Source organism: Prosopis cineraria, unplaced genomic scaffold, assembly GCF_029017545.1.
Source record: "Prosopis cineraria cultivar Desert tree isolate PC_DT_omini unplaced genomic scaffold, ASM2901754v1 PC10, whole genome shotgun sequence".
NCBI lineage: Eukaryota > Viridiplantae > Streptophyta > Magnoliopsida > Fabales > Fabaceae > Prosopis > Prosopis cineraria.
Genome location: NW_026555341.1, coordinates 13,661,716 through 13,677,342, shown reverse-complemented (window position 1 = coordinate 13,677,342; position 15,627 = coordinate 13,661,716). Strand labels below are relative to the sequence as shown.

Genomic DNA, 15,627 nt, shown 5'->3' with positions numbered 1-15,627 from the left:
AGTTTATATAGGGATAATATTGAAAAAAATGTAAGAATTACTATACTTGTTTTTCTCATTCTTTTTTCTTTTTTTAAATAATTTCCAATTTTGAAAATTAATTCCCCTCTTACAAATCATCATTCAACAAATACATGGAAACTATAAACCTCTACTAAATTAATATTCTAACCTAATTAAATATATATAAACATGTGTCCTTTCTTAGATTGTTGAATTCGACTCCAAGGCTAAGTTTAGTTGAAGATCCAGAACTTTGCTAGAATGATTCCTTTTCTGGGTCGAAGTCTCCAACATGAAAGGCCTAATCCAAGTATTATCATCTGAACCAGCCGAGAAATCAAAAATACATGAAGACTCTTGAAGACGGCCAGGACGAGGGCGAAAATGATGATGCTGATTTGGTGACGATCTGAAGCTAATCTGAGATCCTTCATGAACATTGAACAACTCAGCTGAGTTGTTATTATACGAAGAGGGATCATAGAACCAACAACAAGAAGAAGAATTCATATTATCTGAGCCAAATCCATAATACTGGTAATTACTGGTTTGAAAAGATCTTTGTTGAAGATAGAAGTTGAGACTGGCCTTCCTGGCTTGAAGCTGAAGTCTCTTCTTCTTCATTCTCTCTTTCTTGTGAGCATTTTGATGGCCTCCTAAAGCCTGCGAGTTTGTGAATTCCTTCAAGCAGTATTGGCACTCGAACTTTCTCTGATCATCTGATGAGGAATTGTTATTAGGTTTATCTGTTGAGGATGAAGATTCTGTGACGATCTTCTGATCTTGGCCTGCAGATCTGTCTGCTCCTGATGAAGAAGAAGACATTAATACTGAGCTTGAAGAGTTCACACTTTCTTCTCCTTCATTGTTTGAGCTGGTTTGTTGTTGTTGCTACATGGATTCAACTCAAACCCAAATAGCTTCGGCCTCTTCTCCATGGAGGGCTGATAATCATTCTCTGAACCTTCCCCCCATGTTGAAGAAACATCACACACAACACTTTTCTTTTCCATCTTCTTCACACACACGCGCGCAAACAGAGAGAGAGAGAGGAGAGGGAGAGAGAGAGAGAGAGAGAGAGAGAGAAGGCGGTATTTTGTACCAAGAAGTGGTTTACCTTCTCTTCTTTTTATAGTAAAGCTGATAATGCGATGCATCTATTAAAAAAACCAAAGGGTCAATATAGAGAATATATAAAAGACGTGAGAAAAGAAAAGTCAGATCAGATAAGAGAAAATGATTAATTAATTAATTAATTGATTGATTGATGATTAATGATAATAGTTAATTAAAGTTGTGTGCGTATTTGGGTCTCTCTTCATGCACCGGTGGTTGGTTCAATTAAAACTCCTTTTTAATATTGCAATAGCCCAGCGGTCTCAAATTATAAAATATTTTTAAATAAATTTTTATATATCAATAGAATTTATTAAATACACCTTATAACACTTATTTTTTTAAGATAAAAATATAAAATTTTAAAAATATTTTTTATTTAATATTCCATTAATAAAAATAATATTAAAAAAAGATAAAAATATAAACTTTTAAAAATATCTTTTATTTAATACTCCATTAATAAAATAATATTAAAAAAGAGATTATATGAGATAAAAAATATTAAAAAAATATTATTAATAAAATATTATTTTTATTGAAGTATTTTTTTTTGGCGTGAAATTTTTTAAAAATTATCTTATAATTTAGAATTGAGAGAATAGTAGATTATGATACACCTCAAACTCGTCCAATAAGATGGTCTAGGAAGCACCTTTATGATATATAATTAATTAAATAGCACTAATTAATTGGTAGTTTGTTTAATGTATCTAGAAAGATATGGAGATAAAATATTCCATGCTTTATTAGACATGATTAAAGTTATTAAACTAACTGCAGCTGCACAAAGTCAAAGAAATATTATATATATGTATATAATCATCTGGAAGGACAAAAGTTATCGGCTCGCGCTAATTTTTAAATACTAAATTGCCTGTTTTATAAGAATATTTTAACTGTTCATCCAATGATTTCATGGCCTTATGTGTTGTCATCTACCTCTTAGCTTTTTCGTAATATTATATATATATATATAATATAATATCACAAAAATATTTTTAGATCTAATCACTTGAATATTTGTTACTCACGATTCCAAGAAAAATAACTCTGCATCTTTATAATTAGTAAGTTTCATATAAAAATTTACAAATATATTAGTGCATATATTTTATACCAGAATTATCTCATTACAATTATTTAACACTCTAATAATTTTATTTTGTAATAATTTTTTGAGAAATTCTTATATGGACCCGATGCACTATGTTTTATATACTCCATCTAATAAAAATATGCCATGATATATCGATTTAATCAAATAAAATTTTATGTACTATTATTTTTAATTATTTTATTTTTGAAATATAGAGCTTCTTTAATTTTTTTGTCTTTTCTTACTCTATTATTATTAATTAATGATACAATCAATTTATATTTATAACCATATGATAAGACTTTTTATTTAATAGATTATAAAGATGTGGTGTATTAGGTTTATGCAAAAATTTCTCAAACTCTTTTACTCTACAAGCCATGATATAAAAACTAATTTTTAAGGATTTTACTCATAGAAAATTCTCTATTAAATGATCCTCTCAAGCTCTAGATAAATTGTAAACGTGGCCACGTATATATGTGGGTTTGGGTATTAGTAATAAGTGTTATTCTAACAAATTATCATCTTGTCCACAATCCTAGTTTATCTAAATTATAATTTATTCTCAGATTTCTGTGTGTATCTCTCTCCTTTTGTTTCAAGATAAAAATCAAAAAGGAAAAAAGAAAAACTACCAAAACAAGAAATTTCAAATAGTTTGGGTTTTTATATTATACAAAGTTTAAAATTACACAAGCCGTATTATTGTTTATGATCATAAATATTACAGTTTGTTATAATTTTGATATTATATATAAATTAAATATTAAGATATATGCCTTATTGGCTACTTCCATAAGCGTTCATGTTCATGTCGGGTCCGTTTGGATTTCAGTTGAGTATAATAGATTACGAAAATAATTGATAAGTGGTAGATTTTAATCAAAATTGATTATGTTATAATGCAAACTGTTTGGATATTGAAATTGATTTCAACTGTGCAAATTATCATAAAATACATTGCTTTTTAAAATAAATTATTAATAAAGTTGTATTTAATATTAATAATTTCTTAATTTTATTTAACACAATTATGAATTATTTACAAATTATTTATTATTAACATGGTAAAATGGAAACCAGAAGCAGGTATGAATAGATTAACAAAAAAATCGATTTTAGCATGTTTAATCGATTATCTCATTATTATGCTGTTTGACAAATTTTGTTTTGAAAATCGATTAAACCCCAAAAAATCGATTCTTGATGCAAACCAAACGGGCACGTCCTCATCCCAATAAACTTGGTTTCACCCCAATTATGTCAGGACTGATCTATCCTGACAAAAAAATAAAATAAAATAACAAGATGAAACTTTTCGAGACAAGATAAAAATGTATGTGATGGAATGTGATACAGAATCACTATAAGACATCCAATCACGTCTCATCTCAAATATTTTATTATATTTTTTTAATATATAGTGTTTTATTTATAGAATTAGAGCTAAAATATATATTTTTTAATTATTTTTTTTACATAATCATTCAATCACTTGAATTATATAACTCAATGATTATGTGGTTGTTATACCGCTTCTAGCGTGGTGGTCATTTGTGGTTGTTGACTTGGTGTGCCTTTGATTTTAAATTGTGATAGTTGTGATTTATGCTCTTTTACTTTAAATTATAATTGTTATAATTTAATGATTGAATTTATGTATTTATATTTGCTTGGTTTTAGACTTAATAAATTATGTAATTTATAAATGTTGCTATTTAAGTCTTTTTTTTATTTTATGTTTGATATACTTTATCAATACATTTCAATGAATCTTGATCTTTCATAAGGTAGCATTACTTTCAAAACAAGATAGGACACGGGAACACCCTTAACTAGTTCAATCCACTATCGCTCAAATACAAATGAAGTGTTTTAAATTGCTATGAAGAAATGTGATTATTAATTCAGCACTAAAGGAAGCTTCTTTGTAATTATCCTTCCACCCACAAGCAGATAAAGTTATGGGAATTGATAATTAATTGATTTATTAATTAATGTAGGTTATCTTGACCATGTGATTAATCTATGATATAGGAAGAGAGAGAAGTTGCTAAATGAAGGAATATATATGCATATAATATTTAAAAAAGTAGGGAATGAGGTAAGCTGATACAGTGAGAGGGCTTCCATAAGATCTCAGCGTATCTTGTTAAAGCAGACGGAGCCTAATATTTTATCCTCCAAAAGCATATGTTTTCTTTTCAGGAGAATTAATTAATAATTAATAATCTCGTTCTTAATTTTAACTTTTTTTTACCGAATCTTAATGTTAATTAAAATAATATGCTGGCATTCGCCTTGGACAGTTGTTCATTTGGGACCCCACCTCTTGTTGCTTTTTTGGCCCATTTTTGAAACCATCAGATTGTGTTCTTATTCTATTGTCTCTGCCCGCATCTTGTAATAAAAAAATATTATATATTGTAGTGGGACTTGCTCCAAGACTGCACAAAAAATAAATACGATAGGATTTCAGCCTAATTTAAAATATGATCTCTTTTTAAAATAAAATTAGGTTAAATAACTCATAATTTGATCTAGTTTAAATTTAACTCAAAATTAAACAAGATCAAACTTAATTTATACGATTGAGAGACTAATTTTGACAGTTTAGTACCTCACTTTGCTTCCCTCTTTTTTTTTTCTTCTATGAGAGTTAACGATTCATTTCAACTTTATAAATTTAATTAAAATAAAAAAATATTTATAATTATATAAAATTTATCACAAAACATAAAAGGCTAATCGATAATAAATTGATTGATTTTATCACATTATAATTATAATTATAATATTAAAATAATTATAATTATATTAAAATAATTTTACAGAACAAAACTAGACTAAATGATCTAAAAACTCGATCCCCTATCAAGTAACCCAAAGATGAAGTTTAATCTTATTAGTCTTTTTAATTCTTCAAATCAATGTTTTTTTATAGAATCGAGTTGAACTAGGTTTGTTTAAGTTGTACGAGAATGATAGACTTATGTACAACCTTAATTCACCAATAAACTAATAATATTTTCAAAAGATAATGCATATGATTAATACATTAAACATAAATTTTTACAACTTCACGTTACTCATATAAATTTTTTATATATGGAAAGATTTGAAGTTTTATCCTCTACTAATATCTCATCTCACTCTTACAGGCCACCTAACAAGTTGATTAGCTTTAGGTGCTAAAAACATATGAATTTTAAAAAAATAAAATAAATATAAAATGACATATCTGTGTTAAATAGTTATAAAAATCACCACATCAACATATCAATATATAAAATCTAAAACTAGTTCCGCTGCCACTCATTTATCTCTACACAACCAAATTTGGATATATTGTTGGAGGAAATAATGATTTTTAGCCAAGATAAAATAATGTTTTTATTTATCACACTATAGAAATTTTTAATTTAGTATTTAATATTATTTTTTAATATTTTGGCTTCTATATGTGATCCAATTTTATTTTACTATCTATTTTTAAATTTTATTTTGGAAAAAACTATATATATTTATAGTGTCAGAATACTTTCTGATAAATTACATTTAATAAATATTTTCACTATATTAAAAGTGACGATGACTATATTAAATTATAGTAGTCTTATATCATAATAACTGAATTGAAATTTGATTAAAAGTATAGTATTATGTTTTCATAATTTTTAAGGAGCTTCTTCTTTTCATATTTTTAATATTAAATTCATTTGTAATTATTAATTTTTTATATTAATTAATTTTATAATTTTAAAAAATTTATTAATTTACTCACAAATTTATAAAATTTAAGAAAAGAACTCTCACCGATATTATTATATGTGCATGCTTATCTCATGCCAAATGGCAATCAATTCCATCTCGTTTTCTTTCATATATAAATTATAAACGATGTTCAAATTGGTTTCTTGCTTTAGGACGAAAATTCCAAGTGGGCATGCACAGTCATCATAGCATATTTCGATTCAAAATATATATACTTAGTGGGTGGTTTTAGTGATTGATTGATTGATTTATTTTATCTAATTAATTTCATTACGATACACGTTGGACTTTGAGAGCATACCAAGATTAATTAATTAATTTTTCACGTGGTTGCTATCTAGCAACCTTCATATCCAATTAATATTTGTTTCAGTTACAGTTGCTATATTTTACTACAAAAACCTCGCTTTTCTGGAAGAGTCTAAAGTAATGCTTGGTTTATCAAATAGGAAGAAGGATAAAAAAATCCCAAGATTAAAAATTTATGACAGTGAAGTCCTGATAAATAATAAATTGCAAATAATAGCTCAAATAGAAATAAATAGGAATACCGACTACAAATTGAGAATTTTATTTAAATTAATATTGAAAATTATTTTTAAGAAAATTTTGCCAGAAAATTAATTGTAATAAATTTATTGTTTTGGAATTTATTATCATTCTCCCTTTATCAATATTTTGTTTGTATATTAATTATTTTTGAAATTATACTAGCCCACCAATAAGGATTGGATCTAGCAAAAAAAAATTAATTCTTCGTAACGTAATGTGACAAATGAATGTTTAAATACCTATTAAGAGAAGTACCCTCTGTTTAACTAATTCATAAATTTTTAAATTTTAATGGACAAAAATCTATACCACTCATTTCAAGAAGAATCAATAGTTTGTCAATATATCCTTTGCTTAAAAGACAAGAATCTATACCACTTATTTTAATATAAATTCATGGGTTGTTAATATTTTATTTAAGAATTGAGGAACAAATATTAAACTACTTGAACTAATTGCCGTTGGTTTGTCATTTTTGTGAGATACAAGTGGCATCCTTTGTTTACGATAAGAGAATCTGTACCACTCATTTAAAAATTGAATAAATGGTTTGTCAATATTTTATTCAAGAGACCTCATAGACCGCCATTACTGACCAAGAGAGGGGTAAAAAAAACATGTTTGGCAAATTGCAATGTGTGATAATGCAGTTACAATAAGATTTGAAAAAGAGAATGATTTGAAATGTCTGGTAACGCCAAATGATGGATCAAGCGCACTAATGGCACTTCAACTAATATGACAACAAAGAAATTTCCGGACTGCGTCTGCCTTTCTTCTTGTTGGTTTCCTTCTGTCAGGGTTCCAAATTTATTTCAGAATTCTTAATTACGCAAAAATATTTATCGTTTCATGTTCTTTCTTGAAGTGATTTGAGTCGCTTTTTTAAGGGAAAAAATGAATAATATTCCCTTAAATGTTCTGCCTTTTTTTTTTTGTATAGAACCTTTTACTTTGGAAACCAATATATAAATCTTAAATTTTCAAATCCCACCAAATGAATTACACATGGGCTCAAAAAGTACTTACAAATAGCTCATTAATAATATCCTCATATCAGTAGCAAAATTTGAACTCATAAGTCATAACTTTGTGGGTTATAAACTAAATCCTTATTAATTTCAACTTTTGTTGGTTACTTTATATGTTTTTAAATTTCATTAATATTATATCATCATCAAGGTTTCAGTTCCCCAAAAAAAAAATCTTCATGTTGGTTTCCTCAATTTTTTATAATAAAAAAGAAATTGAATTATTTAATTGAACAATCATTCAAGGTTAGTGTCTCCATATAGGTTACTCAACTCTTAAACTTTTCAGGTCACATTTGAAACAAAATTTGGCTTCCATGTAGGTACACACTATTTATTAGATTACTTAGAAAATTCATATACTTCTCTTAAAATAAATTAACATAGAAAATTCATATACTTCTCTTAAAATAATTTAACATGGCTTCCTCCACAAGAGCCATGGAAAGGTGCTTGCCTGCAAAAATTCATGATTATTGTACTCTTAGTCATTGAGTACATTGGTAATTCTCACCCTTAAAGCTACATCGATCCTTGAATCCCTACAACGAAGCCACCAATGAAGAAGAGGAATCTCGTGTCAATAAGGAGGATCCATTGGTGGCTGCTTGCGGTGACCACAAGATTAATCGATTGAGCAACCTTCATTTTTATTCTCATTTTCCAATTATAATTATTTCTTAAAAGGGTTTCCCTTTACGTAAAATTGAGGAGAATGAGAGAGAGAGAGAGATTGACTAATTGTACCATATTTTTCTTTCTTCCTACCCACTATACTTGCATTTTTGCATCAAACAAATAAAACCCCATTGTCTTTTCTTGTCTGCTAAACATATTTTGAAACTACCACAAAGCTCTAACGTAGAAAAGTCTCTCTCCATTTTCTTTCCTCTTCATTTCCCTAAATATGACGTCATTGTCTGACTTAATTGTCATGGTTACACATTGAAAGTCAATTATGAATGTGTTCTAACAACCTGGTTATATAAAGATGTAGCTCTATGAAATTTGATCCACATGCAAGGATCAGAAACTTCTTGGAAGGTGCTTCAAATAATTCATCCTGTTGTTCTCATGTATATGTATTTTACAGAGTCTACAACATAACTCGTATTATCTACAACTTGTACAATTTATATAAATTTTATGCTTTATATTAATATTAATATTGATTGAGTTTTCTTGCCCTTGTTTTATTTTTAAGGATTAAAGTTAATTTTTGACCTAAAAGTATTCTGAAAGAGTCTTGGGCAGAAAATTGTGGAGCAATGTCGTATCGTATATAACTTTGCAAATTTGGTGCAATTTTGCTATTTTTTTAATAATCAATATAATGTTGGGTGAAAAAAAAAGTCTCATGAATTGCAATATTGCATTAATAATTGACTATTTAATAAGGGCAACGTTACACTAGTTTTAAAAGATTATATGCTATATTGTTTAATAATTTATTAGGACATCCATAGCTCACCCGATAATATTTTTGTGATAAAAGTATACTTTAACCTCTTTTTTAATAATGATTTTATTTTAAAAAAAATTATCAGACCAAAGTGCATTTGTCGAAAAACCTCTGGAGTCTCACCTAAGGTTGGAATGATTTGTTTTTAGAAATGCTTTACGCAACCTTTTATATTTTTTTTATAATTATGGTTGATAAAATATAGCTGCATTTAGATTTAGATTTGAATTTAGAATAATAAATGCCCAAACATGCGATCAACCGAAAAAACAAGCACATCGCATAAATTCAAAACAATAGGGAACAAGCATAGTATACATGCCCATGTGAAGCAAATCTTATATGGATATGATATTAATTATAAATTAATAAATAAGAAACAGAAACATCCCTTTTCATTTTAGCTGCCCTTACCGTCCAAGTTGTTCTTTTGATGATTAGTAATAATAATGGATGATAATAATTATATAAGCACATGTAAGCACGCTACAATTAAACTTGATTGTTAAACGAATCGAAGATTTATTTTTACAAATAAATAAAATGTGTTTAGTTTCAAACTAAATGATATGAAATAAATAGATAAATAAATAAATATTCAGCTTGAAAGATAGGATAATAGCATCAGGTCAGGGGGGGAAAAATAGAGTAGCACAGTCTGATAAAAATCAATGACTGTATCCATGCCCCAATTCAGCCAAACTTCTGTTTATAAAAATAAAAATAATAATAAATAATAGCTGCCCAGATGTTTGTTGTTGAACTCGAGCCACAAGTCAGTATACAGTGATGATTCCATTATGGCATTACCTATTTCTTTGGTGACGAGAGGAAAGGAAAGAAACGAGAGAGAACATTATACACATCGATATTTCCCATATTTATCTAAGATTATAAAACCCAAGCTTTGTTCTTGAACGCAAAAGGGCACCAGTACATCAATCCCCTATGTTAAAAGGCCCCTATGTTGGAGTCATTGAAATATTCATGTACATGCTTCATCATCACCCAAAAATAAAAAACCAAAGGCTGATGAACACGTGTCAGCCTCAGCGTCAGGCACAATAGATATCACTGTTGACGTTTGGTGGGGGGCAAGAGTGCAAGAAGAATTTTTTTCCTTGGGCCCTGCAACTCAAGAACACAGATAAAATAAAACCACATTAACCAAGAGTGTACAAATTACGCATAATATATATGTATGTATGTATGTATGTATGAATGAATGACAATGCTCCACCTTATTCCACTTGTGACATGCTATTCAAAAGAAGCACAAAATAACAGCAGCGAATGGCAACAAATGAAGACAAGCAAAGTGCCAGGAATAACATCTTTCACATGGCTCAGTTCACTTTATTTAAAGAGAGTATTAAAGCCGAGAGTCCACGACTGAGAAATAAACTTTCAGAGACTGTTAAAAGGATTTAGGAGCATATCCCGAGCAGAAAGTGCAAGAAAAGGCAGAGATTCAACTCAGTCCATGTCATGCAGTAAAAAAGTAGTAGGCCAATTTGAAGAATCTATAGATAGCACCGTATATTGTAAAATATGACACCAAATTAATATATGCAGCGGAGACTATTTTTCTGTTTAATGTTTTTTAGTTGCTACTAATTAATACAACCAGACAATGGGATACTGCAGAGGAAAAAAGGAAAAGATAGGAGGTACCCTGAACAGGACAGACAACACAGAAGATAACAATGCAAACACAATGCCAAGAAACCACTTTAAGTAAACTCATGCTGCATTTCACTTTCTTAGGCATAATGACAAGGCTTTAGTGCATGTTCGGAACCATGTTTTGCTTTTGCCAAAACTTGGCTTGGAACCATCTCAACTTATTTAGTTGCAAACACACTCTTAATCATCTATAAGGAAAATATTCAGTATAAACTTCAAGCCTTATTGAATATCTAAATAACCCCCATAAGTGAAACAAGGACAATTACCATGGGAATTCCAAGCTCTTTGAGGTCATTTTCTCCCATCTGCTTCAATGCAGTCATATCCACCTGCAAGTACATCAATGGGTAACGTAAATACCAAATTAAGAACCTAATCCAGATAGGAAAAAAATAAAACATCAAGGGCTTACCACATTTACATTATTTAATTAATCCATTATTTCTTAGAAAACATTAATATCTTGAGACGATAACTTCTGAAATCTGAAGTCTATGTCAAATACTCAGGGAACTTGTAGTCAAGTTAGTGTATAACAATATAGAACTTCTTGAATTGCAAACAACGCTGAAGTTCTTGAGTCATTGTACAAGACATACATCAAGCGATAAGCAAGATAGGGTGTTACAAGCGAAATTCAAAAACTGAAATGTATTTTGAATAGAAAATATCCTTCAAGGAATTAGCGTCATTACTCAAAAGAACCATATTTCCTAGTCGTGTCACCATTTTTTTTTTTTTAAGTCGTGTCACCATTGATACTTTTCATAATTAAGAAAGCATTCTACAAGTAATGTAAAGAGATTTTTTCCAAACTTAGAAACAGTAAAACTCATGAAGAATTCATTAGGCAATTGATGTAAACATTTAATTTTACCTTGGAAGGGATCAAATACTAAAAGGAGCCCTTGATTCAATAATATATTTTTCTAACCCAATGGCTTTTTACCTTTCATTAAAAATATTGTGATTTTCAAATATATTTTAAAATTTGGCAAGATGATCATTGTTTACATGAATGAGTTTCATACTTCTTCAGCCTTGAAGAGAATAGCATATTTTCCCAGTCCCAGTGCATGCAACAGACCATCCACGGTTTGGGGTGTTTGCTGTTCGCTTTCCTACATGATTACCCAAGATAGCCACATGTTAGAAATAAGAAATTACTCTCTATCAAATCTATTCAAAGCCAATTTGGTACACAGGAAATATTTTTAATACTATGTTTGGATACATATGAATTGTGATTTTGATTGGGCCAAATCCCCTATTTGGGCACCAAAAAATTTATGGATTTAGATTTAATTTTATCTTAATTCCTTCATAATTAAAATCTTTTCTAAACCTTATTTGAAATCTCCACGTGCACCCTCGAAACAATACCTAACAATAATAACTTTTGTCATTTAAATTACCCAAACAAAAATTTTAAATATATGGATTTAAAATGTGAGATTTTAAATCCAAATTTCAAATTCAAATATACCAATTCAAACACTACCTAAATGAATTCAGAGAAATTAACAGTGGCATTGAAATTTTCATCCACCTCTACTATAACACTGGGAAATTCACAGAAAGGATTATTTAAAAAGTATTATTCAAAAAGATTAAACAAAAATAATAAATTAAAAAATATATGAAATTAAATGAACCAAAGAAAAACATTATTTCGCACCAATCTTTCTGGGATTCAAATTTCCAAGTAGGACCTTAGTTCTAAGATAAAGTTGAAGTAATTGTTTGATAGGCAAGCAGAAAGGAGAAAATGCAATAACAAATATTAACAGACATAAAAAATTATCATTTAATCCCATTAAATATCACATAGCACACAAATTTATGGCATCAGCAAATGACCAACCAGATAAAATCAGTCAACAAATTATTTGTTTATACTGGAAACACCCAATACTGTTATATCAACCTTTTTTCCACTACATTATTTTTATAAAACTTAACCTGCCCACTACCAGCTTCTCTTCTATTTATCTCAAGTGCCTTGGCTAAATCTTAACTAGGCCAGAAGGCAGAAAGCAGTAGCCAATAGAAGTTTCTTCATTTGCATACTGAAATGCACTAGGCATCAAGAGAAAAGAAAATGATACCTGCTACAAATATTCTAGAAAGATTTTGAAGAACAACTTTACAAGCAGCCCAGTTATTCAGACAAATTGTAAGCCATTGAGTGCACAAGATATACTTTTTAAATGTAACGAGGGTCATGATAAAACTACAAGAGTTTATTTATAATCTAGAGTTTCAAAGATGCAGCTATTCCTGCAAAACAATGTCCACATAATGCATGCCAGACTCATTTTTGATAGAATAAAACCCTGAAGAGAACCCATTGTCATCTGCAAAACACAAGGGGCTTCACAAATTCAATATTGAATCATATTAAACACCCAGAACTTCAATATACAACAGCACCTCCTCTAAAACAGTTCCCAAATCAGCAGATGATGTAGTAACTGATTCACTCACCCAAAACATTTCTAATATGTGTCTTTTACAGCTGAATGTTCAAAATAAATAAAACTGCATATGATCCTACTTCTTATATTTTTAATAATGTAAAATCTCAACCTAGTTTTCTTTATATAAACAATTCCTATTTCTCAGATATAAAATAGTCACAGGAGAAAACAAAACCAACCAAGACATGAAGCTGAGAGTCATTGGAAAAGTTTCTTCAAATAGAACTAATCTAAAGGGCTGAATGACCTGCCGGGGGGGGGGGGCATCTGATGATCAAAATATAAGCATCATTTACCATGTATGAAGTCCTCTGTGCTGCATTTCTTGGTGGAGGAAGCTGTCCAAGCTGGGGTGCTACAGGCTTAGCAGTTGTTGAAGGCACCGTGGTAACTGTAGAATGTGCCATTAAAGACGCAGGAGCAGTGCTTGGAGGCCTTGAAGTCTCAAGAGCATCCCTAGTTACATATGCAACAGGCCTAGAACTATCATATGCCCTGTTCAACGGCCTTCTCTGGAGGTCTTCAACATTGCTTTGAGGGGAAATACCCCTGGAAGCACCAGGAAACCCATCTGGTGATCTTTGTCTAGTATGATTTAACGTGCAAGGTGAATATGAACTTCTCATAGTTTCCATTCGCATTAAATCATCAGAACATCTAGCTGAAGGGATTCGCCCCAACATGCTTGCTTCCCTACTAGGTATTTGCTGTTTTGAATTAGAACTTGTCACTGGATGTTGAACTGCTGTTGACAATTTTTCTCGAAGATCCATGAGCCTCTTAGTTTCAACATTACCCTTGGTGCGCCTCAATGCACTTTTCCTCATAAGCTTAAGGCGGAGATCATCTTTGCTAATTCGCCCTTCTAAATAAATCAATGGCAATAAATTAGATATATAGTGACAATAAAGCAACGTAAAGATGCAAACATAAATTCACTATTTGGGCAGTTTACAATTACCACCATCCAGCCCATTTTGCATGCTTATGTCCCCTCGCTGTCTGCAGTAAACATGAATAAGACTATTATTTACAGTGAATTGTTAACTAATGAAACAAAGAACGACATGCAGCAGGGTGTGTGTAACATGAAGTTTCTGAACAAACACAGGATACACTAAGGAAATATCAGATATTGATATCATCATTTCAAGGACTATTGATCCGATACCATCAAGACAATAGGGGATTAAACGAGTAGCAAACACACCGTTTATTGTTGCTGAAATCATTCTCACGCCATAAGGAACTGTCTGCATTATGTCCTATTCTATCTCTCACAGAGCGCTTAATCCCGGCTGTGGGAAGAGAAGAAGAGAAAGAAGCATCCGACGCAGACAGATCCCTCTTGACAACCTAAGCTCAATTACATAATAAGTCATTAAGGTAAATCCAACCCATCACGTCTTAAAACAAAATCTAACATTTAAATGCCCAGAATCAGGAAATAGTAAAAAGTAAACCCTGCAATGATTTGGTTTTCATCATATAGTACTTAACAAAAGAAGAGATAAGGGGTTATGGTGAAGTAAAATTCGACAAAGAAAGTAACAGAGCCATTGTTAAGCACGAGGACAAAAACACAATCAAATTTATTCGCCATTAATCAGTCAAGCACGTAGACATGAACCAGTTAAAACAATCAAGTAACAGCACACAGCACCAAACACATTAGTTCCTCGAGTTAAATTAAAAAATAAAACAAGAAGCCCGAATTTCTATTATTGGAAAATATTTTGAACCAAAAGAGATTTCAAGCATCTTTAGCAAAAATTGTACCTGACCACTACGGCCAAGAGTAATGGTAATTCGAGCACCCGAAGTATCGGACATGTCAATGATCCAAACCCTAATTTAGTCTCCTGTTGGCACAATTTATGCTGCAACCAAAAACCCTCAAACTCGTAAACGAGGCATCAATACGCTCGATCCAGAAGCCCACTAAGATATTCCAATGCCATCGCTATGAATGCTCACAAACATACAGAGAAATTGACCCTTCGAGAAGGCTAAAAAAATCTGCAGGAGAAGATACAGTAGTATCCAGAAATCCAAGTACAGGATTCTCTTCCGAGCAAGGGTAGAGAGAGAACAGAGTAGTGGAAATGAGCAGCGACGAACGAGTACGGTGGAGCTCCGCTGTTGCGGTGCTCGAGAGTGAGGGACGAGCGATCGTACAGTTGAAGCCGGGCCAACAGTGTTTGTCCCCTAGGACGCTAATTTTATTGGGCCACACAAATTACTTCAAATTTTATTTATGCTTGATCCCCTCTGAAGGCCCAATTATGCCCAAAGCAGCCATAACATTGATTCATTGACAATGTTCTTTTTTGTGGGCTCTTTTTCAACCAATTGTAAAATATTGTTCATACAAAAAAAAAAGGTTCCCTTTGATCGCAAGTAATTATAACATGACTC

The 15,627-nt window shown here is 30.5% G+C and overlaps 1 protein-coding gene and 1 pseudogene across 1 annotated transcript; both read right to left on the bottom strand.

The window, feature by feature from the left end:
* Positions 1-31: 31 nt before the first annotated feature.
* Positions 32-1,085, bottom strand: LOC129284494 (zinc finger protein 1-like; annotated as a pseudogene).
* Positions 1,086-9,896: 8,811 nt separating this feature from the next.
* On the bottom strand, positions 9,897-15,422 carry LOC129321372 (uncharacterized). Its single transcript, XM_054967105.1, has 7 exons — positions 14,989-15,422; positions 14,420-14,565; positions 14,171-14,211; positions 13,506-14,074; positions 11,761-11,850; positions 10,996-11,058; positions 9,897-10,168 (listed from the first exon to the last, which is right to left on the bottom strand). Exons 1-7 carry the CDS (start codon positions 15,040-15,042, stop codon positions 10,112-10,114), a joined length of 1,020 nt encoding a protein of 339 aa, XP_054823080.1. The 5' UTR covers positions 15,043-15,422; the 3' UTR covers positions 9,897-10,111.
* Positions 15,423-15,627: the final 205 nt, after the last annotated feature.

Excerpts from the sequence above, each read along its gene's own strand:
- LOC129321372 (XM_054967105.1), bottom strand. The coding sequence starts at position 15,042 with ATGTCCGATACTTCGGGTGCTCGAATTACCATTACTCTTGGCCGTAGT. Across the intron at positions 14,075-14,170 it reads GCAAAATGGGCTGGATGGTG|AAGGGCGAATTAGCAAAGAT; the intron begins GTAATTGTAAAC and ends TGATTTATTTAG. Across the intron at positions 11,851-13,505 it reads CACAGAGGACTTCATACATG|GAAAGCGAACAGCAAACACC; the intron begins GTAAATGATGCT and ends GTAATCATGTAG.